This window comes from Arvicanthis niloticus, chromosome 1, assembly GCF_011762505.2.
Source record: "Arvicanthis niloticus isolate mArvNil1 chromosome 1, mArvNil1.pat.X, whole genome shotgun sequence".
NCBI lineage: Eukaryota > Metazoa > Chordata > Mammalia > Rodentia > Muridae > Arvicanthis > Arvicanthis niloticus.
Window position 1 is genome coordinate 134,060,599 of NC_047658.1, and position 23,198 is coordinate 134,083,796.

Genomic DNA, 23,198 nt, shown 5'->3' on the forward strand with positions numbered 1-23,198 from the left:
GGAACAATTTCTCACAACCTTCAGGGAGGCCCACTATATTTCTAGTCTCTTTTGTTGTTTTGTGTGGGTTTCGAAGTTTGCCATGGGATACACAGAAAACATGGAAGCCAAATTTAACAAGCAAGTAACAGCACTTTGGAAAGCTATAAAACCACAGGCTGTGTTTGATTGCTCTCCCTGCTTGTCCTGCTCCATGAAAGTGGAGCTTTTGTGGGGCTTCCTCCCAGGCCTGGGCCAGTGATGTAAACACTTCTTAATGAGCACATAGGAGTCTGACATTTGCTCTCACTGCTCCTTGTCATCAACATACCCAGTACCTAAGCATGAGCAGCCTTAGAATGGCGCTTCAGACCCAGTTGCTCACACAGTCAATTCTGTAAAAGTATAAACCATCTTAAAATAGGATTTTACCCTAGGGTGGGAGGGATCTTCAACCAAACAGTCACAGTGCACTTTGAATGACTAATTTAAGCCATTACATTGCAAAATAAGGAATAAATCATACTTTTCATAACACGACCACATAGGAGCAGTTTTAATTTTAAGAGTCAAGCACCTACATTAATCTGAGTCTAATATAATAGGCCTCTGATTTAAAATCTCCTAACATTCTTTCACACTTCATAAAACTAAAAATAAAACTGCCTCACCAAATAGTGACCTAGGGTCCGGCAGACGGACTATATTTCAAGGAAAACTGAAACGCTAGATCTCCAAACTACCACGTGCAGGCAAATTGCAGTTTGTAGCCTTAATTGGTCTTAAATGTGGGGTGGAAGAGAGAGGAGACTTCGGTCTGTAGAGAATGAGATTTATTTCCCTTTTTAAATCAAAAGCAGATCCCATGGTTCAGCTGCCCCCTGACTCTCCCGCCCTACCCTCATGGGGTCGTCCCCTCCTCCCATATTTTTATGAATATTTTACTCGAAGATGACAGGTGAGGGGAGGTGAAGGTGCTTCGTGCCTTTCTGAAGTAAACAGAGGGGTTAGGTGGGTTTATTTGGGTTTATTTATTTACTAGGCGGCCGGCCTCTCAGCTGTTTCTCCTCTCTGGCATTTGGAATCTTGCAGTCCTTTAGGGATGAGACAGATTTGGCAAGCTCGTTCTTTGTGCCGCCTCCCTTTTCACTGGGGGGTTGGGGATGGGTGGGAAGAACGCAAATTTATGACAGCCTTGAGGGAAGCGGGGAAGGGGCGAGGGTCGAAAAAGTTTCAGCTGGTATGATAATGCCCTTTTTTTTTTCCACGGCCAACACTGCCACAAACAGTTTTGGTGCCACCCGGAGCCCTGCCCCCGCCGTCCCCTCCCTTTCTCTCTGCAGGCTCGAGCTGGCAGGCGCAGGCACACTTAAATTCCAGCACGGTCTTCCACATTCCCCCGAACTACTACACTCTATTACTACGGCTGCCCTCCCCTTCGCTTCGGGGGTTCCCCCAGCCTCCCCGGGGAAGCTCGGAAGGCTATTGCCGCCAGCCAAGGGACGTGCGGCGCCCGAGTCCAGCAGGGCTGCGGGCTGGTTGCTTGTCCTGCGCAGTTTCTCTGCTCCAGGCACAAACACGGCGGAGAGCCGGCGCCTTGCAGACACACACAGATCCACGCATACAGTAGAGCTGTCTAGATCCACATTCTTGCACACCGCCCCCTGCTCCCCTCCTCCCCCCGCGCACTCCCGGAGTCGCTGAGCAGGGCGAGTGACAGGAGCGTCCCGCCAACCCGCGCCGGGCCGGGCAGGGAGGAGCGGCTCGCCGGGCCAACTGCGGCGCGTCTTCCGGCGCCCGTGGAGGCGGCGAGGGTGGGACGCGGGGCGGAGCCCGAGTTTAGGAAGAGGAGGGGACGGCTGTCATCAATGAAGTCATATTCATAATCTAGTCCTCGCTCCCTCTGTTTCTGTACTCTGGGTGACTCAGAGAGGGAAGATTCAGCCAGCACACTGCTCGCGAGCAAGGTAAATATAACTTACAACTCCTTTCTCTTCTCTCCCCGGCTCCGGCCTTTCGGCAGCAGCCGCCGCCGCCGAACCCCTCCGGCACCGCGCCGCCTTCGCCCCGGATTATGCATCCTTATTCTAATCATTATTTATTGTGCATGCTCGAAGACCAAAACAAACAGGCGGGCCAACCGCTACAACAACAAAAAAGCCCGCCTCTTCCCCGCGGGCCTCAGGTGGAATGCTCTAACCACAGCTCCCGGGTGGCGATAGAAGAAACAAAGTTTCAATCGAACCTCGCCGTTCTAATAATAACAGTAATAATTACTACTTCGAGGGAGCAAGGAGAAGAAATCCCAACGTGTCACAGCCTTGACCCTGGGCAGGTTGACAGGGATGCGCTGCCAACTCACGGTTGCAACACACTCTCGGCCAGGTTGCATTCCCCCATCCCCTAAAAAGCAGACGTGGGGAGGGCTGGTGGCAGGAGGAGAGGGGCTTGGGAACTTGGGGCAAGGAGGTGGGAAGAGGGGGACTGGAAACGCGACAGTTCACCCCGAGCCATCCTCCCCATTAGAGTTGGAAGGGAACAGGAAAGGAGGGTGAGGAGCCTGGGCTGGCGGCAGGGCGCCAACCAACACGGCTGCTGTTCGCCTCCCGGGGACTTGTTTAAAGGGCTCGGGCTGCGGGGACCAGAGCGGATCCTGGCGGCCGGAGTAGTCTGGGCCGGCGCACTGAGCGGGCGGCGGCCACTACCACGGGGTTGGTGACTGCAGGACTCCGAGGTGTCATCTCCACTCCCCAGGTCCCTTAGGGCAGTGAAGGGAATGTTGACTGATGACAGGTCTTTAGGTGAAAGGGTTGCCCTGGGGGCTATGGTCATGGCGCCGCGGACCTTCTTGTCTGGTACCTAGTAGCAGCGCGGGCTGGGATGTAGAAGTTCGGGGTGTCCAGCCCGGGTCTAATTACTGAGGGTGGAAGGAAGCTCTAAGGAAAGAGGTCCGAGGTGTCCTCTGGGCTCCGTTAGCCTCCCCTCCCCTCTCTGGGTTTGTTTTTCTTTTGCTTGGTGTCATTCCTTGGCTAGCGCCGAGGACGCTGCAGCCGCGGGGCGCCTGGGATGGTCTGGGTGTCAGGGGCGCACAGGGACCCGGGAGAGCCACGGCGGCTGAGGGCTGGGGAGGCCATGATCCGGATAATCCTCTCTGCCTGACTGTCACAACAGGACCCGCACACACCCGGGCAGCGGCCGTGGTGTTCGCCCGGGAAGGGGAAGGGCTGCAGTGGGGAGGAAACAAGGGGTGGCAAAGGAGGGAGGCGGGGAGAGCCTGTGGGAGCCTCCTCCTCGCGATGACACTCACCCTTTCCTTCTTGCTCCCCGCTTTCGAGTTTGCTTTATTCCCATCCCAACATAGTTCACCCCTTCCCTTGCTTCCTCCTCCCCCTTCTCCCCCATCGCTGGGCTACCTCCCCTCGGGTTGGTGTTGCAAAACAGGGCCACGCCATCTGCATAGGTGTCGCGATGTACTTCCCCAAATCTCCGGTCCAGCGCGCCAGCCCCTGGGCGCCCTCCAGCCACCAAGCGCACACCAGCACAATGACCCCCCCGGCCCCCGGTGCCCCGCACCAGGCCGCGCAGCCTGGACTCAGTGACACCGCGCCGGGCGGGGCGCAGCAGTGAGGACTCTTGGGGACACCCGTGCTTTGGCCCAGGCGCTACGCGCCTGTTTCCGGTACCTGCAGGAGATCGCTGGGTGCGGGTGTCTGTGTTCACCCCCGCCGCCTGGATTACATTATTATTATTTTTATACCGGTTGCTATTCGCTGCGGATGGTGGTGAGCGCCGGGCTGGTAGGGCTGCCTGGGGGATGGGGGCGGAGGGAAGTTGGACACCAATCAACCCGGAAAAAAAAAGTTTGGCAGGGCCGCAAGTCGGATGGAGGGGCTGGAGGGGGCGGCGGGCTGGCGTGAGTGTGCAGTGCGCCAGGGACCAGTGCGTGGCGAGCTGGCGGGCTGCATCTCTAGCCCGAGCACTCCCGGGAGCCGGACGCAGACCCGGCTGGGTCTGGCGGGAGGCGGTGGCGGTGCGTGCGGCGGCGGCGAGGGCGAGTGCGTGGCGCGCGCGAGCGGCGGAGAATCAGGAAGTCACCGCGGCGAAGCGCACAGACGTGTTTGATCGCCGTGACATGACGCGCGCGAGGGAGGAAGAGGAGGTGGCGGGGGCCGGGCCGCGGGCGCCGGCCTAAGCGGCGCAGTGCACACCGCTCCCTCGCAGCCCCGGGCGGCGCCAGCCCGAGCCCTTGGCCGTTCAGCGTCGCCCAGGTAAGAAGCCGACTCCTCCCGCTGCCGCCGCCGCCGCCGCCGCCCGCTGAGCTTTCTAGGTCTTTCTCTGCCGACCCCCTCCCATCTTTGGCTCGCCTTCCGTGCAAAGTCAGGCAGGCAATCGATTGCAAGGAAAACTTTCCAGCGGGAGGCACCGCGCGGGGGAGATGGAGGCCTCGCGGGTGGCTGGCGTTGTCAGTTCTTTCTGCTCCAGGTCAGGAGAGAGTGAGTCGCTGCGCCCTGCGGCTGTTGCACGTTCAAACTTCGGGCCTAAACGTGCTTCCAACTCTCGCAGGATTTACTCCACGAAGAAAATAAACACCTCAAGCGGTCCACTCTCTCGTGGGGCATTGGGGTGTTTAAAGCGAAGGAGGGAGGTGGAGGAGGCAGAGAGCGAGGGCGTAGTGCAGAATCATTCCTCATTCAGTGTCTGCACCGGGTGTTATGTAATTTTAGTGGCACATGGGTGCGAAGCCCACACTGGGCTTCTCCCTCCTTTGTTTATATAACTTTTGGGGAGTTTTGCCAGGCTGTATTCTTTTTCCCCTCCTCCTCAGTGCAGTGGAGATTGGTGCTTTTGGGGGGGGGGGGAAGCAGTGACCGGAGTTAGCACTGTTTTGTAGAAGTGTCATCCTTGTGTCCTTTTCAGTCATCACGTTGACACGGATTCCTTTGTATGTGTAACAATGGAGCATAAGGAAGACGTTAAGCACTCACGTTTGTTCTTTGCGCCGTGTGGTAATGTTTAAAGTTTCAGTTCATTTTCAGACTTCTTTTCACCTGGTTTGCATGCCTTGCTGTGGGAATACCTAAGATGTTTTGAGACTTGCTTGGGTTTGGATAGCACAAAATTCCTCTCTAGCCTCCCACGACCCAGAAAACAGTGAGGAATCTTCTAATATAAAAACCATGTTCGACGTTATGTGTGCATATATTTACAAATGTACATTCTAGTGTTTTCAGCAATGCCTTCCTCCAATTTGTGAGGCTTTACCTGAACCTGCTACCTCCTCCAAGACCTGTCAGGCTTCAGGACTACAAACCCTTGAAGGGTTAGGAGGCGTGACCCGGTTGTTTCTTAGGTGGCATTATTATGCAAATAGAGACACACTTTTTTTTTTTTTTCTTTTCAGAATCGAATTGCCCTTTTATTCCTCCAGGCTTGCTGACTTGCTTTTAAAATACTGCCTTTGGGTAGTTGAGGAAGGGAACCCAACGTGGGGGTGGGGATCAAGAAGGTAATTGGGTTCAAGTGTGCTGTAAACTTGTGTGAAATTGCCATAAGGAAACGCATCATTTTGTTAAGTCAATAGACACCAAGACAATTCTTAAGAAAAAAGAAAACCGTAAGAATGTCACAACAACAACAGACTACAAAATGCCCCCCCCCCCCCCCGTTTCACCTCAAATGTTTACTACTGAAAAACTGGGAGACTTAGAGACACCTGTTTGTTAAGGTAGGTTGAAGGAAAATAATCCACATGGTAGAGGTACATATTACAGGTTCTAGCTAGGTTTTTTTGGGTCTTTTCAAAGTGGGGCTATATTGGTAGAAAATGTTTTTAAATGAGAGGATTTGGGAATGTCAGAACCTTTGACAGGGAGGTAAGGAGGGGCCACCTCATGCAGCCTGTCTCTCAGGACTCTGTCACTCACAGCTGGGCATTGGCTCTGGCTGCGATCTGGTGTCTCACCAAAAACACCACAGAGCCTGTTCAAAGCAGCCTTAGATCTTTGCTTTTGTTCTTTTGTAAAGTGGGTTTTTTTTTTTTTTTTTTTTTTTTTTTTTTTTTTTTTTTTTTTTTTACATTTCTCATCAAGTTTCTTGAAATGTGCTCTGGCCAACACCTGAGGCTTAGAACTGACAGCAATAAAAGTGTGTCTCTTGTATGGCTAGTGCTTAAATTCTCTCTCTCTCTCTCTCTCTCTCTCTCTCTCTCTCTTTAAAGTATTCCTGACACAGTATACTTAGAAAGTAATTCCTTTGCAGGTAATTATTTAAAGCTCTGTTTCTTTTTGTAAGTTGAAGATAAACCTTTCTGCAGGTGTGGGTAAAAGCACACCTTTCTCTTCTAGAGGGCAGCTTGGAGAGTCTAGAATACTGTATAATACTGTAATATTTTGATGGTTCATTTTAAAGGCTCACTGTGTTTTTGGAGGCCCGTAAACAGAGAAGTTTTCATAAATTATGGAAGTGGTGCTGTCCTCCAGGGGTTCTAGTTTTTTCTCTCCCTTAGAAGTCTTCCTTTGTAAACAAGGCCTTTGTCAACCCTCCTAGGTCAGCAGCTTTTTGCTGCTCTAGAGAAATAATAAATCACTATTTATGACATTTTGACATGCTGCCATGAGGACTACTGACTTATCTCAGGCACCACGCTGAGGACTGTTCACCAGTCTCAGCGTTCTGAAGGAGTGCCAGCCAGCCTGAGCCACCAGAAGTTATGATTCAAACTGTTTCTTCTTAAGATGCTGTGGAAGGAAGACATGTGGGTCCTCAGCACACTATGGGTCACAGTTCCCCTCTACGGTTGTTTCTAATGAACAAAATGAGAGGATGCCCCTCATGAAAAGCCAGATTTGGAGATTATTTTTTATTTTCTCCCCTGTCATTGTTCAGAAAATTGTGTGTGTGTGTGTGTGTGTAACTTTTAATATCTAACTAGTTAATAAAATTATGAGCCATTACATAAGTAGTTGGGTATAGAAAATACAGATGTTGGTAATTTATTTGGTAGAATGTTTGGGAAGTTGTAAGGCGTTTGTTTTCTTCTATATAGAAAGTTGTGACTTTGTGTTAACCAGAGAACACAGGAGTCTAATACTACACCTTGCCAGAGTTTGTGAAAGAGCATATTTATTTGCCTAAGATATTTATTACCAAGTTAAATAGAATCAAGCAAACAGGGTTTGAAAGACTTTATGTCTCTGTTACTGTTTATTATATCTTTATTATTTTCCATATTATTTTTAGCACCTTTCCTTGAAAGTGTTCAGGATATATCCACACTTTCAAGTACTAAAGTTTTTTAAAATATAATTTAAATACTTGAATAATTATACTTCAGCAAACCATCTAAAAGATCTGATGGAGCCAAGAGCTAAATGTTGAGGTCTTTAACCACTGTCTAGAACCACTACATTAATTCTCTCATGTGATCACTAAAAGTGATGTGTTGAGTAAGGATGTAGATTTTGATTTTTTTTTCTTTGTTTGCTTTTTGGAGACAAAGTCTTATGTATGCCAGACAGGCCCAGGATTCACATTCTTCCTGCTCCTGTATCTCTACTGGAATTACAGCTGTGTATCACCACACCTAGAGCTAAGGATAGAACACAGGGCTTTATGTATGCCAGACAAATACTCTACTAACCCAGTGGCATCCTTAACCCACGATTTATTTCTGGACTTTTGGGAAACTTCGTATGAATCTCGATATTTTACTGGTTGTTTGGGGCCTGTGGGGCATTGTGACAGATATAATCAGGCTATAATTCTATGTGATATATAGCATCTAAGAATACTGTATTTTTAAGTGGGTAAGCCCCAGTCCTATACCAGTACATGTTCTACATTTGTGCAAACACTACTGTTTTAGAAACTTTTCCAAAAAAGGTTACTTAATCTAAGTATGGTCTGGGTTTGTAATTGATGAATAGAATCCTCAGAAGTTGAGGTTGAAATAAAACCTAGTTTAAAAGCCATTAAGGGTGTAATTATAATCCCTTCTTCTTTAAAAAACAAAACAAAATAAAATACTGGATTTGGCATTTGGGGATTAAAATTATGTTTTTAAAAAATGGCTGAGAAGATCTGTAGTGTGTAGGTTACCTGAGGGGGATTCTCTGTGGGTTTGCACTCCAGTTGTGCCTTTCTTGTTTGGGCTACTTGTGCATTTATGTGGTACACTGCAGTTTCTGCCATCTCACTGGGAGATGAGCCATCCCTATGGAAATTGAAGGTCTGGGAGGAAAGCCTCTCCTGCCCCCAGGCTTTTTAACAACTGGACACATAATAGCTTGGCAAATATTTGCAGCTATTCTGTGGTTTGCTGTTCTGTTCTGAAATGCCATTAAGCAAAGTCCAAAATTCTATTTAAAAAAAAAAAAAATCAGTGGTCAGTAAGAAGTGGTGTTTTTCCAGAATGTACCTGTGCATCTAAACACAGGAATCGAGTGGACTGCTGAGCCCTGTGACAGATCAGGACCTTGACTTCATGGGACAGATACAATTTTACAAGAGGTTGGAAGATGAGAGTAAAGATGGGGGTGGTGGGTACAGGCAATCTCAGATCAGAAGAAAGTCTGAGCTCCCAGGGACTAAGCTTGGACAAGCCTTGGGAAGACCACTGTACCTGTTTTGACCCGGTTACTTGGACCAAGATGTCCCATCAGGGAAAGCTGTTATAAGATAAAGTTGGAGATAATGGAAAGCCATGTTTCATAGGCTAGAGAATGAGTCTTTCATCTAGTATTTCTGGAGGCTTGTCTCTCAGAATTATATCTGTCTGTCTGTCTGTCTATCTGTCTATCTGACTTTCTATAATATTAATTTTATTATTTTATGTGTATATGTTTTGTCTGCATGTATGTCTGTGTACTGTGTTCATGCCTGGTGCCCACAGAAGTTGTAAATAGTCCTGAGCCTCCCAGTAGGTGCTAGGACTCCATTATTAGGAAGAACAGCCTGTGCTCTTAACCAATGGGCGAGCTCTCCAGCCCCTGTCAGAAAATCTTAGCCAAGTGTACTGATTCATGCACAAAGTTATGTTTTGGATTAATCTGGTAACTTGTATATTCAAGTTCAAGGTGGGACTTGAAGATCTTAGTGCTCTGGCAGTATAAGCATTTGTATACGATAAACTCTCAGGATGTCTGTACACCTTATATTTTATTCAGGTTTATCTCAAACCTTAGCTTGCCTCTCGATTTCCAGTGTGCATCCAGTGGTAGGCAAGGAACTTGAAACCTAAAGAGGTTCAGTGGACCTGTTGATGGCAGACTCGTAAATGGTTACTGTCATGGAGTTGAGGGAGTCACTGTTGAGTTTCAGTTGTGATTGTGACAGTCAGGGAACATTGTGCATGTTAAAGATTAAGTTGGAGTCGAGGTGTAGTTTAGTAGTAGGATCACCTAACGTGTTCTTGTTAGGTTCATGTCCCTGGATCAGTTCCCAGTGCTGTAAGACTGTCCATCACATGCATTAGCCTGTCTCACTCCACATGAAAGCCTAAATGTTGAGTTTTACTCCTGAGTAAAAGTGAGCATGCCAACTGGATTTTAAGACATGCATTTTACCCTTTTTAAAAACTTGTTAGTGTATAGATGAAAATTTCTTAACAGAAACCATTGTTATCAGCATCCTAAGATGAGATTGCTTTGGAAAAGAGCCTTCCATGTCTGGGAAGGACAGGCATGCCTACAACATGTATGAGAGGTTTCACTTCAGGGTGATGCCCACTTTGGAAACTTGCTTTTGATGGCTTGATTCATTTGTTTCTTTTATGACCAATGGCCCAACGGTGTATACTCACGTGGATTTTAGAAGTGAGTTCACCTTTGAGGGTCTCTATTCCCTGAGTCCCAGATTAGAGAGGTGTGTTGTTTCTGTATTGAAGAGGTCTCATATACATTTTGGGTTTTCTGATAAACGCTCTGCTGCGTGGGAATATTGTTGGTCCTCACTGGCTTGGAGTGGATTGCATCCCAATGGACTCCTGTAGGGTGGTAACTCAGGTTGCTGTAAGAGTGATTCCATGAAGGGAGGATCCTGTGCAGGCAGTGCCTTGAGCCATGGGGGTTGGAGTAGGAGGGTAATTAGTGCTGTGGCACAGTTTGTTATCTTCCCCCTGCACCAGGCTTCCTCCTAGCCTTTGCCAGGTCTGACTCTGGGCAAGGACGGTCCCCAGGCAGTTTATTTAAAGTCAGGGCAGCAGCTCAGCCATGTCCTAAATTTGTTTCCCTGAAAGATGAAAGAGAGTTCACAGAAGCTTGGTGAACAGAGAAGTTTTCATCCAAGCACTTCTTAAAAACATACATTACTTTGAGATGAATGAATGGCAAGCCAACGTGAATCACCGTGAGGATGTGTTGTCAGTGCTTTTCTAGGGTCTGGGGTGGGATAACTTACATTAGCTTTAGGCACAGTATGATTTTTGTCTCCGTCACAAATCATATTGTGAAGCATTTATAAGGTTGCACTTCTCGGACCAAGCAGCAGTGTGGGCCTTCATAATGCTTAACCAGGAGGCAGACACTCTTGGCCTCTCTCTAAACAGGAGGCTCCTGGTAAACTTATTATTTCCTTTGTGTTCACTGCTGTCCTATGTACGGCCCACCCACCTACACTAATGGCACTCTGTCCAGTTCTAGGCAGTTTGCTACCTCTTGTGAAGGAGTCCAGTTCCCCTACAGAGAAGGGTATGTAGAATGAAGAGAGACACAGCCCTCCTGACCAGAGGCTTCTGAGTCAGCAGACAGACACAAAGGACCCTTATCTTGACTTATCTGCCAAGTCTTATCGATCTCCAGTAACAGCCAGAATGCTTGGGAAAGACTGAGTTATTCTTAGGCCTTGGACTGAGTTCTTATTTATGATGGTCCACCTTTAGCCTGGCCCTCAGAGTCTTCCTGTAAAGTGAGCTGTGGGAAAGATTGGCTGGAGACTTGGGCTTTCTCCAAGCTTCCTCAGGAACTCTGCGCAAGCGCAGTTTTGGAGGTATTGTCCAAGTTACTCCGCACTCTCCAACTCTTCTTGTTTTTGTGTTTAAGTTTCAAAGTCTGATCACAGTACTAGCACCTCCAATAAGCCTTCCCTGAGTGAGGTCTTTACTCCTCTTTGAGTGTCATCCCCCACCCCATTGCCTTGGGGACATGTGGCTAGACCCATACTAGTTTTGGAAAACCTTCTTTTTTTTTTTCTTTTGTTGCCATCTATACATAAGTTTCCTATTAGGTGTTCTGGGTTCTAGGGTTTGCGTGTGTGTGTGTGTGTGTGTGTGTGTGTGTGTGTCCTTATGTCCTTATTGATCTCCTGTAATTCCCCTCTTCCTGAAACACTCTTCAGAGCTGAGAATAAATACATTGACGTTGTATTTGGCGTTGGGACTAAACATCGGGACCCCTTCAGGCACTGATATCTTCATCTCGGAATCGCTTAAGGACTTGGCCTCTCTTTATTTCACCCCTTGGTGACTAAATATACCGTCCTAGCCGAAGCCGAGCCATTGCAAAACACCTCTGCCTGCCTTTCTATCTTTGTTCTTTGTCTCCCACTTTTTATCCCTGTCTGGCCTCGCAGTGGAACACATTACAGAGGTGCTGGGCTCAAGCTGAGGCATGTTATCCCTAAATCAGTGTGGTCAAGACTGCAGATTGGCCAGCCATTCTCCTGGTTGTATCCTTGGGAATCCCTGTCCCTTCCTTTCATCTCCAAGGCAGTAAAGATGGACCTGATGGTTGTGGTGGTGGGCATCAGGGCTCACGTGGTGCATCCTTCTGTGGCTCCCAGGGATTTGGACCCAACAAGGGCAGCAAGGGAATGAAGAGATAAGACAGACAGACAGACAGACAGACAGATAAGACAGACAGACAGACAGACAGACAGACACACACACACACACACACACACACACAAAGAGAGCAAAGACAGTAAGCCAGGATCAACAGTGGACCTGGCTCTCATCCGGAGACACCACAGCACCCTAGACAGTCAGCATGTTTTATAGAGAGGTGGGGCTATTGCATACAGCTAGACAATGAGGTGGGCTTATTACCTACAGATCAAACCAGGAGGCACAGTTTATGGTATACAGCTGGATCAAAAAGGCAGGTGTGGTTAATCTCAGTAGGAACAGCTCTGAAGGGGAATCGTCTTGAAACGATAGGCCTCTGGGGTGGGGGAGAGACATCTATAGTGAGCATTTTCTGTGCGCTGTCAATATTTGTACTTGGCTCCTGAAAAAGGCTCTGCCGATTTTCTGAGCCTGAGACTATGGGGTCCTTGACAGGGCCATGCTGGTGTGAACAATACACATTCACTCAGCAACTCAGTCTCTTGGGCCTTTCTCCAGCTCCCTGAACTCAGCAGGAAGGTAGAGGGCTCTGGTAGCCTTGATTTGGTGTTGGTAGGCTTGCCCTGATAGACACCCTGCTTGGGAGGTGCACTACAAGTCAAAGGAAGGGTTCTATGAGGAGTTTTGTTCCTGTGACCCATGTGACTTTGGACAAGTCAAGTTGTTCTTTCCTGCCTTCCTGCCTTCACCTTTGCAATGGGAGCCTGATACAGTGTCTCCTTATGACTAGAATTATTATGAAGCATATTAGGTATGTTTAAGTCCTATTACCCATGTGTAAGTCCTTGGAATTTCCTGGATTGCAGTTAGACAGGAGTCTTAAGTTTTGTCTAGGTTGTCATAGTTGGAGTGGTGACCCTTAAAATTCAGTGGAGTTGAACTCCTTTTAATATGCAGATGGAGGTGCACAGCCTTTCAAGGGAGAGGGAGATGGAGACTTAGGCTGACTGTGGGATTGGGGGTTGCGGGAAATGCAACCATAGGCTTTTATTTTTAAAAGCACACACTCCCCTGTTGTAAAGGCAAGAATGTCTGGGTGAAGAAGACAGGGTGTACTGCTGAAGAATTCTTGCCAAGAACACAGTGGCCTGGCCCTCTGGGAGTCCTTGTCTGAGGCAGAGAGTTACAAGGCAGAGAGGGAAGGGGGCTGCATTTTGCCTGTGTATGGGTGGCAGCTGGGCCCTCCCCCAGGCAGATTTCCTTCAGTGTATTAGGTGCAGCATTGTGGGCTAGGTTGTTCCCTTCTGAGGCAGTGTGAAACTCTGTCCTCGATGCAAACTGAAAATCGAGTGTCAGCTTCATCAAGTGGACAGTCCTATCATCTGTATTAGCCCTGCTTCCCTCCCACCCTGTTCTGGGGACCATCCCCTTATCTCTCCCATCTGGTGCTTTGAAGAAGGATGAAAGGATTTGATTGGGCATGAGGAGAGAGCTGAGTCAGCAGACATGGATGTGAAGCCCTCAGTGCTGCCTCAGTGATGATAACATGCTCCCTGCCTTGAGATTTTGCATCTCGGATTTATAGCCGTAAGGGTCTTTATAATAACAATATAGGATTGTGCCATGGTGCATTTGAACTAAGGAGTAAAGTTGCAGCCAGAAATGTAGAGAAAGAACAAGAGTGGAACTTCTGACCTCAACTTCCTGTGAGTACTTGAGTGATGGACAATCCTGGCTTTGGTGTAGAAGCCTATTTAGGAGCTCTCGCAAGCACAGGATTGAAATGGGGTCTTTTGAGATTCTCTGGATGGCGGTAGATACCAGGCAGAACTGGATGCTTAGATTCGAAGCTGAGTTGGAGATCAGCCATCATCGCCTTGGAGAGTCTTAGATCTTTACCATTCCCTACTGACATGACCCAGAGTTAAATTATGCTGTTTCTCTTAGACCTGTATATTCATTACATCCATGAGTCTGTGGATTCTCTTATTATGGAATTTCCCATGAATCATGTTCCTATATTAAAATTCCACTTACTGTGTTCCATAACTTCCCATTTCCCTCCAAATATATTTTTCCTCATGAGAAGTTTTAGTTTAAAAAAAAAAGGAATATTTGTCTGGAGTTGTGTGTGCTTTACAACATCTCAGAGATTCCAGATAAAGGTGATAATACCTGTAGAACTCAGTCATGGATTTATACATTTTGAACATGTAAAACACAAGGGGTAGAGGTATCAGGGTAACTAGTGTTTGCGTCTTCATTGTTCAATCTTGTGCTATATTACCAAAATACCTATTGGAGCTGATTTTCACAACTAACCGTAACAGGAACTAAGTAATTTCCTTTGATTCACTAAAAAATAAAGGGGTGTATCAGTTTGTTGATATACATGGCAGAACATTGTAAGTTGTAGTGCCCAGTGAATTGACGTCAGCTTCCTAAGTTTAAAATGCTGACCGAAGAAGTTTGTGTTTATGTGAGAGTTAGGCGGAAGGTAAACACAAAGGCTATTTCCATCTGCTTTGTTAGTCATAAAAAAAAATAACAACATTTGTTCTTAGGGTATTTGAGGTTATAATTCACTCCAGGTCCTTCTCTGTTTGAGGAAACACTTGTATTGAGCTCCCATTTTAATTTATTCACCACAGTTGCCTACGTTTCTGCAATCGTTTTTTGAAAGATTTCCCTATTTCTACCCTTCAAACACTGGGTGCTCTTCAGTTTTTATTCACAGAATTTATTGAATCTACTTGCCTGCTGTTCATTCACTGAGTTTTTGTTTGCCTTTGTTTTGTGGCAATGGTCTCACTCACTGTAGCCCAGGCTGGCCTAGAATTCTCAAGAGATGCTTCCTCACTATCCCAAGTGCTGGCATTGCAGGTATGAATGGCAGTGCCTGATTATCATCAGATATTTTCTGAGCCCGTAGTACATGCAGATAGAAGGTGCTGGGGCCATGGGAGTGAGGACCAAGGCTCTGCCTTCATGGGCCTTGCTCTCTAGAGGTTCAGTAAGCAAACAGGAATGGAGCTGATGTGGTCTTCTGTACTTTCCTTTCACCTCCCACTTCACTGTGAAGGAGCCATGGGTGACTAGGCTGGCTATCTCTGCCATGATGCAGTAGGTAATCAAGTCACTTAGAGGGAGCTGTTCTGTCTTGTGAGGTTGATGACAGAAGTGTTTCTCATGTACATGTGTACCTACAGGACAACTCCTGAACATGGAACAATTGTTACCATACTGGTACTCAGCTATGTTGTTAGGATCATTGATCTCTGCCGGCCAGAATTTGGAAAACATCTTATTTACTCATTTTGACTTATTATCTGTGGTGCAGTGACTCTGCCAGTCTGTTCCTACTGGGGAAATGCCAGGAAGCTGGGGGATGGAGGAGTGTTCGGTTAAGTCTGGAGAAACAGAAAATCCATTCGCAGACAGCTATACCCTGGCACCCTTCACTAGAGGCCTAGCATGGATCATGAACCTTAGTTGTCCAAGTGGTTTTGGTTCTAATACTTACCTGGGAGGAGGACCATAGCTGTGTTCATTTTGATTACTTGAGGTCCAGTAGCTGTGGTGGGTAGGTAAGGCAGGCAGCTGTGTTTGGGATTTTGTTGTCATTTTACATGTATTTTTCTCATCTGACTCTAAGAAATATTAAGACAAGAACTTATCTAGTAATTGTGCCTGGATATATTTGAGCCCATTCTTGTATGATCCCTGTACTGTTTTGGTTTTGTTTTGTTTTTGAGATAGGGTTTCTCTGTGTAGGACTGGTTGTCCTGGAACTCACTCTAAAGACCAGGCTGGCTTGGAACTCATAGAGATCCTCCTGCTTCTGGCTCCCAAGTGCTAGGATTAAAGACGTGTGTCACCTTGTGTGTTATTATTTTTTCCTTTTTTATAATTGAGACTTCTCTTTTTATTAGCAATTGATGGACTTGTAGTTTTTCCCCTTTTAGCTATCTAGAAATCTCTGTGATGTTTTTATTGTCTGTTGGCTTCTGGAAATGAGTCTTGGTTGTATACTCACTAGTAAATGATTTTCTGTTCCAGTGGTTTGGGGGAGTGGGGGCTTAATGACTTCTTAGGTGTCTAAGCCAGCCTATAACGGAGAGTATCTGTTGTGTTTAGTCATAAATTTCAGACTTGTTTAGATTCTGCTTATGTGATAAACTTTAGTTGCTCTAGTGAGTCTCTCTATATCCAGGATGATTTATCATTCGGGGGAATCACTTAACGTATGTGTTTTTTAAAAAACAAGTGGTCTTCATAAAGCCTGAGCCCAGGGTTATATATCACATTCATTTAAACATCTGGAGGAGGTGGGGCAGTTCTGTTTGATGTTAGTTACAGAAATGGCACCATCAGATTTTAACAACTGTTTTATTTGGATTTTAGCATCATGTTTAAAACAATCCTTTCTTTCTCTTTTTTTCCCCTCTCCAACTTAGTGTCACTCTGCTGACTGGCAGAGCCAGGAGGCGTAGATGTCCACACCCACAGACCCAGCTGCAATGCCCCATCCTGGGCCCTCCCCAGGGCCTGGACCCTCTCCTGGACCAATTCTGGGACCTAGTCCAGGACCAGGACCATCCCCAGGTTCTGTGCACAGCATGATGGGGCCCAGTCCTGGGCCTCCCAGTGTCTCACATCCTATGTCAACAATGGGTTCTGCAGACTTCCCACAGGAAGGCATGCATCAATTGCATAAGGTAAGAGTCTGTGCCCTCTCTCCTAGTCCACCTGTCTTCTGGGGCATTCTGATGACTTTCTGAGCTTTCTCCTGTTGTTAACATGAGGATCTAGCTACAAATTTGTGTTAACTTGCATGTTATTAAAAACATTCCTGTAATCCCAGTAAGTGAGAGCATGAAGCATAAGGGTCATGTATGGAAGACCAACCTGGATCATATAAGGGAGATTCTGTTTCAAGATCCAAAACCAAACCACAGCCAAGGCCAATCGAAAACAAAAACCATCCCCAAACTGGTGTAAAACATACCTCCACTGCTCTATTTTCACCGTTAGAGATGGCCCAGTAGTAAAGATGTTGTCTTTTTCTTTTTCTTTTCTTTTTTCTTTTTTTTTTTTGTTTTTTTTTTTGTTTGTTTGTTTGTTTTTGGTTTTTCGAGACAGGGTTTCTCTGTGTAGCCCTGGCTGTCCTGGAACTCACTCTGTAGACCAGGCTGGCCTCGAACTCAGAAATCCGCCTGCCTCTGCCTCCCAAGTGCTGGGATTAAAGGGGTGTGCCACCACCGCCTGGTGATGTTGTCTTTTTCAAACACAAAGGTCCTCCATGTAATTTGGACAGGTTTGGGGATTAGCAGGTTAAAGGTATTTTGTCTTGGTGAGTGTGTACTTTCAGTCAGGGAGACTTCCCTCCCTCATCTCTCATGTAATTTATATTATTCACAAATCAATATGTTGAAAATTAGTCTTCCTTACAAATGTGGAAATTTATTTGATGAAACTAGATCTGTAAGAGTGAAGGTAAAAGTTGTTTTCTGGAGACATTTCAGGGCCTGGAGAGATAGATGAGCAGCTGAGAGCACATGTAGGTTTGCCACTGGGCAGCCTGCACTTGCCCGGAACTATAGCTTCAGAGCTGTGATCTCCTTGATATGTGTCATGATTGCGTGGGCAAGCATGCAGGCACACACAAATACATGCACATAAATAAATAAATAAATAAATCTTTAGAAAGTATATTTTCAAAAGTTTATGGGGAATTCTTTGTTTATTGCTTTATTGAGATGCGTAGACAGCTCACGTTGGCCTCAGAGTCTCAAAAAATCCTGCTCTGTGACCAATGTGGTGCATGAGCTGCAGTAGAGAATCTTGGGGGATCCTCTGTCCTATGAAATCTGGTTCAGAAGATCTGCTTGTCCATTCCCAGAGTAGTGTCCAGCCACTGTTTATGAGACCTTGACACTTGCCAGGAGGATGGTCATCACACAGGTATTGTTCACTGCAGAGCCCTTCCAGGAGATGATAAGGATAGCTTTTCTGAGAAAGCAAGCTCCTCTTAGACAGTTTGCTTTGAGGGTTAGCAGTAACCAAAGAAAACCAACAAGGGCACTGTGTATGACTTGAAGGTCTTGTCTCATGAGACCAGTAGAGGTTTTATGTCCCTGTAGATGATATCACAGAGCAGTGTATACATATGCATAGCAGAAGAGACATCCAGGTTCTCTGGAGAAACAGAACCAGTGAGATTTAAGGTTTATCGTGAGGAGTTAATTGGTTCCTGGGATTTGGAAGGCTGACAAATCACACAGTTTATAGTCAGCAGGCTGGAGAGGAGGTTTAGTTCTCATCCACATCTGGAGGCCTGGGAATCAGAAAAGTCAATCCTGTAAGCCCTAGTCAAAGTCAGGAAATAAACCCCCAGCCTAGGTCAGAAGACAGGCCTCCTCCTGACCCTTAGCCTTTGTTGTCCCCAAGCTCTACAGTGTGGGGTGATGCCAGCTGCTTTCTTAGGCCAGGGCATTCTGCTTTCTTCAGCTTACATTCAAATGCTAATCCCATCTGGAAAACCCCTTGGAGATACCCCCCCCCCATGATACTTACCCAAGTAATTTGGATACCTGTGGCTTAGTCATGGTGACATATTAAGATAACCTTCACAGTAGACAAGTGGTAGACTAGATGATACTTGATTAAAAGAAAAGCATCACCCTTAGAAAGGGGTTGGGTCTTTCCTCATTTTTTAGGACTCTAAGTCAATTTCAAGGTAGGACATTAGAACACATTAGACTGCCAAAGTGAAGGTTTGTTGTTGCCAAAGTAGTATGTGCTTATTGAGAAAAGTGGAACAGGACCAAGATGAATGAGATAATTACCCAAGGAAACAGTTGTGCATTCGTTCCACATGTCACTTTCCCCATAGTCTGTAAAAAGTATAGCATCAGCGCGGGTATGCACAGACAGGGTTGGGTTTTTTTTTCTCATCACAGCACCATACCATCTCTATTTATTATTGTGAAACGTTCCTCTTTTTATTCAATAATATATCTATAGTACCCCTAAGTTTGTATCCCTCTAAACTTTTGCTTGTTTGTTTGCTTGAAATAGAGTCTCCTGTAATTCATGCTGGCCTGGACATCACTATGTAACCCAGAAGGGCCTCGAACTCCCTCTCATCCTCCTTCCTTCTCTGTGCCACCGTGCCTGCTTATCTACTGAACTAAAGCTCTTATTTCCCATAGCATATTAGGGTGACATCTTGATATACGGAAGTCACCGAATCATCTCATCTTATGTTACCTTGGAGGTTTAGTCTAGAGCTGTTCTGCCCTTGTAGACTCTGTGTGTTACTAAACCTCCGAATGACCTGAGGAAAAATATGGAGGACATGTTTAGTTAACCTTTGTGGTCGAAGCATTTAAAAAATTAAGTATGTGGGTGAGGGTTGGTCCTGGCCTGCTATTCTATTGGGCAGTTTTATTGATTGGCATCAATTCTGACCCATGGCTTCTTTCCTATGATCTTAACCTCTGTCCTATCCTCTACTCTCCTTTTGTTTTGTGTCTGTGTGCTTCTTTTTGTTCTGTGTTGTCTTACCTGTAGGCTTTGCAGTTTTTCTTTTACAGCCTTGCCTATTTTGCCCCTGCTTTCCCTCCCTTGCATCCCCTTAGAGAGCTCTCTGCATGAAGACCTGGGTGAACCCATGGAGCTCACACCTGCTGGCCAGATGCCTCCACTTTCTTCCTCCCTTTTCAGGCTGCTGTGTTCCTTGTCTTCCTCCTCTGTCTCCCTCTGAGCTTTGGCTTTTCAACATCACTGAAAATAAGTAAACAAGCGGCCCAAATACATCTGCTGCGTGGCTTTGATTTCCTCTCTATTATTACTACTTAACAGACTCAGTGACACTCTTTATACCAGATTCTTCCCATTTTTTTTCTTCTGAACATCCTCTTTATGGTAAAATTTCCCTCTTTTCAAGTGCATGCTTTTGACTCTGCAGAAATTAACTTTCTTTTCTCTAAAACTGCAAACACTCATACTTTTCTTGCTTGAAGTCATTTGGTTTTTATAAACTCTTGGAAATGTTCCTTTCAGGCTGTTTTGAAAATTGCTATTACAGTTTGGGGAAGAATAGACTTTTCCCTTTCCAAACACATGCTCCATGGCCCGATTCTGGATTGGATTAACATCAGTTCAATAGCTATTTGTTGTATGCCTGTCATGCTCTGGGCCCCAGGTCCAGCGTCCCATCCTTGTGCTTGGTACTTACTTCCAGCCTGTGCCTTTAATCTCTCCTGGTTTCCCTCCCTTGGCAGCAGCATCTCTTTCTGCTGTTCACTCCCTCCTTTTCAGTACTCACCCCCTTCGCTTCTCTGCCCCTTATGTTCTTCTCTTCCCAACTGCCATGGAACCTTCTGGTTCAACTTTGTAACTTTCCTTAGTTCATTCCTCCAGTGAGGAAAAATGACCAGGAAAATAGGTCACCTCAGCCTTTTCACATAGCCTTCACTTGGACTCCAGAATAAGTTCAATATGTAACGGGTTTCAAGGCTATTTACAGAGGTATGAGAGAGCATAACCTTATCTACCCTGTGAACAGTGCTGTTTTCTTAATTGGGAGGTTGCGACATTGGCTACAGAATGAAATTCAACCACTTTTAAAGCCTTATTTTTTTTTTTTTTGACTTAGAGATGATTTTGCTCATCCTATTGATGTAATATCTCTTCCTATTGTTTTTACTTATGAAGTCTAAAAATATAGGCCTATTGAATGGTTGTGTCACATCTTTAAAGACTTTGGGGATGGCTTTTGATAGTCTTGTTAGAGATAATGTAACTTAAAGAGGTATCTAACGGATGCCCTTCACATGTTTCAGCCCATGGATGGGATACATGACAAAGGGATTGTAGAAGATGTCCACTGTGGATCCATGAAGGGCACCAGCATACGCCCACCACACCCAGGAATGGGCCCTCCGCAGAGCCCAATGGATCAGCACAGCCAAGGTTTGTGTCCACGGCACATTGGATTTTGTCTTCATACCATACTAAAGAGATATCCGGCTTTCCTGGTAGTAATTTAGTAACCACTTTAACCTATGTGTCTAAAGATGGTCAAACCCAGTTAGCTTTCTTTCTCTATAGAAATCTACCACCCCTTTCACCCTTTATTTCCTAAATCCTAATAATTTTATCAACTCAATGTATCCAAGAGCTTCATGTCATTTATTGGGAATCCTTATTTTGATCTTGTAAGGTAAAAATTACGACATTCCCAATTCATAATTTGGGGGACCTAAAGCTTAGGGAATTTCCTCATTTCTCTGAGAATACATAGCCAGTAATTGATAAGAGTGAAAAGGAATCTAGACCTCTCCGCCAGCAGCAGCATAGCTGTAAAAGTCAGATGAACCGAACACCTGCGTCACTTGAGTTGACACTTACACCCTGGGTCAAAGGTGGTATTTTCTGGCAGCAAAACCACCTGCCATTGCTGGTTCAATGACACTATAGGTTTTCTAGGCTTGCCATAGCAAATAATTATGAACCTAGTGGCCTAAAACAAATTTATTCTTTTGTAGATCTAGTGGTTAAAAGTTCATGACCAAGGTGTCAGGAGAGACCACCTGTCAATTAAAGCATCAGAGGAGGCTCCTCCCCTCCTCTGCTGGTTGCCAATAAAACTTGGCATTCCTAGGCTTACACGCTCTAGTCTCACCCCCACCCCCACTTTGTCACCACAAGGCATTTTCACTCTCTGTATCCAGCTTTTTCTTTTTGATACTTGATCAAGGTGGACCCTAATCTAGTATGGCTTCATATTAACTTGGTGATGTCTGCATGGCCCTGTTTCCAAATGAGGTAATGTTCACAGATAAAGAGGATAGGATATTAGTGTTTCTTTGTGGGTAGTAACACAATTCAACCCCTGACCACAGCTAATCCATATGTGAATATCTTTTCTCCTTTGTGTCATCTATGTCATGTGTCCTTCCTTTGCTCTTGAAGGAATATTAAACTGCTTCAAGTCATTAAAGTATCCATAGCCTGAATGCAGAATCACCAATTGTTTGTTTTTTGCACATAAGGCCTGTGCATTAATCTAATGCCAATTGAGACTGGTGTGTGGGTCTTCTTCCAGGATACCTTTGGTTTATATGTCCAATATACTTTGCTGTAATTAGGTGTGTCTCAGGTTTTCCTTCATTTATGATGGGGTACACCACAGTAAAGACTGGGCTGTGAGGATTTAGGGAAACATGCTCACAGTTGTTTTCTTTCCAAACTATAAATAAGCAGGTCACAGAGGCCGACATTAGGGTGCCCCTCCGCTTTTCTATGGTCTTGAACATCCCGGGGCGAGCATAATTATCCTAGCTGACTTGTGAAATCTTGACTTTATAGAGGAGCATTGGAGGATTGGGGCCTTTTGCAGGATAGGAAGGAGAAGTTGGAGAATGGATTGTAGCAGCACCTCGAGGTTCACCACTTAAATTCTAAAGGGCCGTGTGTACTCATGGCGATAATGAGACCTCAGTTTCAGTACCTGGGAGGTATGAATGGGATTCCATGCAGTAACTACTAAAGCCAGATGCTTCACCCTTTTCTGCTCCTGGTCTTGCCAGACATCTAGAAGTGACTGGCGCTGTGTGAATGCCCCTGAAGGAACAAATAAAGACACCTGAATTTTATAATTGAGAGCAGTTGCACATTTATTGCTTCTGAAGATTCTCTGCTAGCTTGACTCCCCTTTTCCCCTTAAGAGTATTTTGTTTGCCTCTGTATTATCCTGCTTGGCAGAATGCTCTACACCATTCTATACCACTCTGCACACTGTGTTCCATTAGATACAGAAACAAATTGTACACACAACAACCCACACTTTGAAATAGTTCGGTTTTTTTTTGTTTTGTTTTTTTTTGTTTTTTTTTTTAATATAAATTGCATCATTGTTAATCACTTGGAAATGGAAGAGCCTTCAGTCAGTGGAGTCAGAGAGAGCATATAATATTCCTTAAAATTGTAAAGTGTTCTGTAGACTTTTGAGTGAATGTTTTAAAAAATACAACAGTATCGCTATAATAATGAGTGTCTATTTTATATAATGATCTAAAAATACTTTCAGTTTGGTAATTGTATATATCTTGAAAATCCCACTGTGGAAGCTTTTTTTCTAAGCACATAGCTATAGGGAGGTCCAGCATTGATCAGAAGGCTGCCAGCTTTAACTAATTCGGAAACATTTCCCTTAGTAAATACTTGTGTACCTTTTGGTCCCAATGATAACATTGTTTATTTTTAACACAGAGGATTAAGAATGCTTTTATAAGCATATATATTGTATACACATGCATATGTTGTTGTGTATAGAAAGTCTGTATAAAATTAGTACTTAAAATTTTGAGATTATTAATTGGAGAGAACTTACTGCTTCTCTCCAAGGCAAGGTGAAACTAGGGAGATAATG

General features: G+C 45.4%; 1 protein-coding gene across 9 annotated transcripts in view; it reads left to right on the forward strand.

Moving 5' to 3' along the window:
• Window positions 1-1,788: 1,788 nt before the first annotated feature.
• Window positions 1,789-23,198, forward strand: part of Smarca2 (SWI/SNF related BAF chromatin remodeling complex subunit ATPase 2) — a 170,740-nt gene continuing 149,330 nt past the window's right edge. For 3 of the 9 annotated variants that reach the window (XR_004606220.2, XM_034496191.2, XM_034496277.2), the window contains exons 1-3: window positions 1,794-1,946; window positions 16,216-16,476; window positions 20,608-20,737. Coding sequence is in view for 8 of the 9 variants with exons in the window: in XM_034496191.2 (XP_034352082.1) it covers window positions 16,252-16,476; window positions 20,608-20,737 (355 nt within the window). In the remaining variant the exon portion in view is untranslated. Of the gene's footprint in view, window positions 1,947-2,348; window positions 2,365-3,440; window positions 3,762-3,882; window positions 4,248-16,215; window positions 16,477-20,607; window positions 20,738-23,198 lie in introns of those variants that run through there. The other 6 variants (XM_034495959.2, XM_034496115.2, XM_034496038.2 and 3 more) reach the window with 5 other exon arrangements.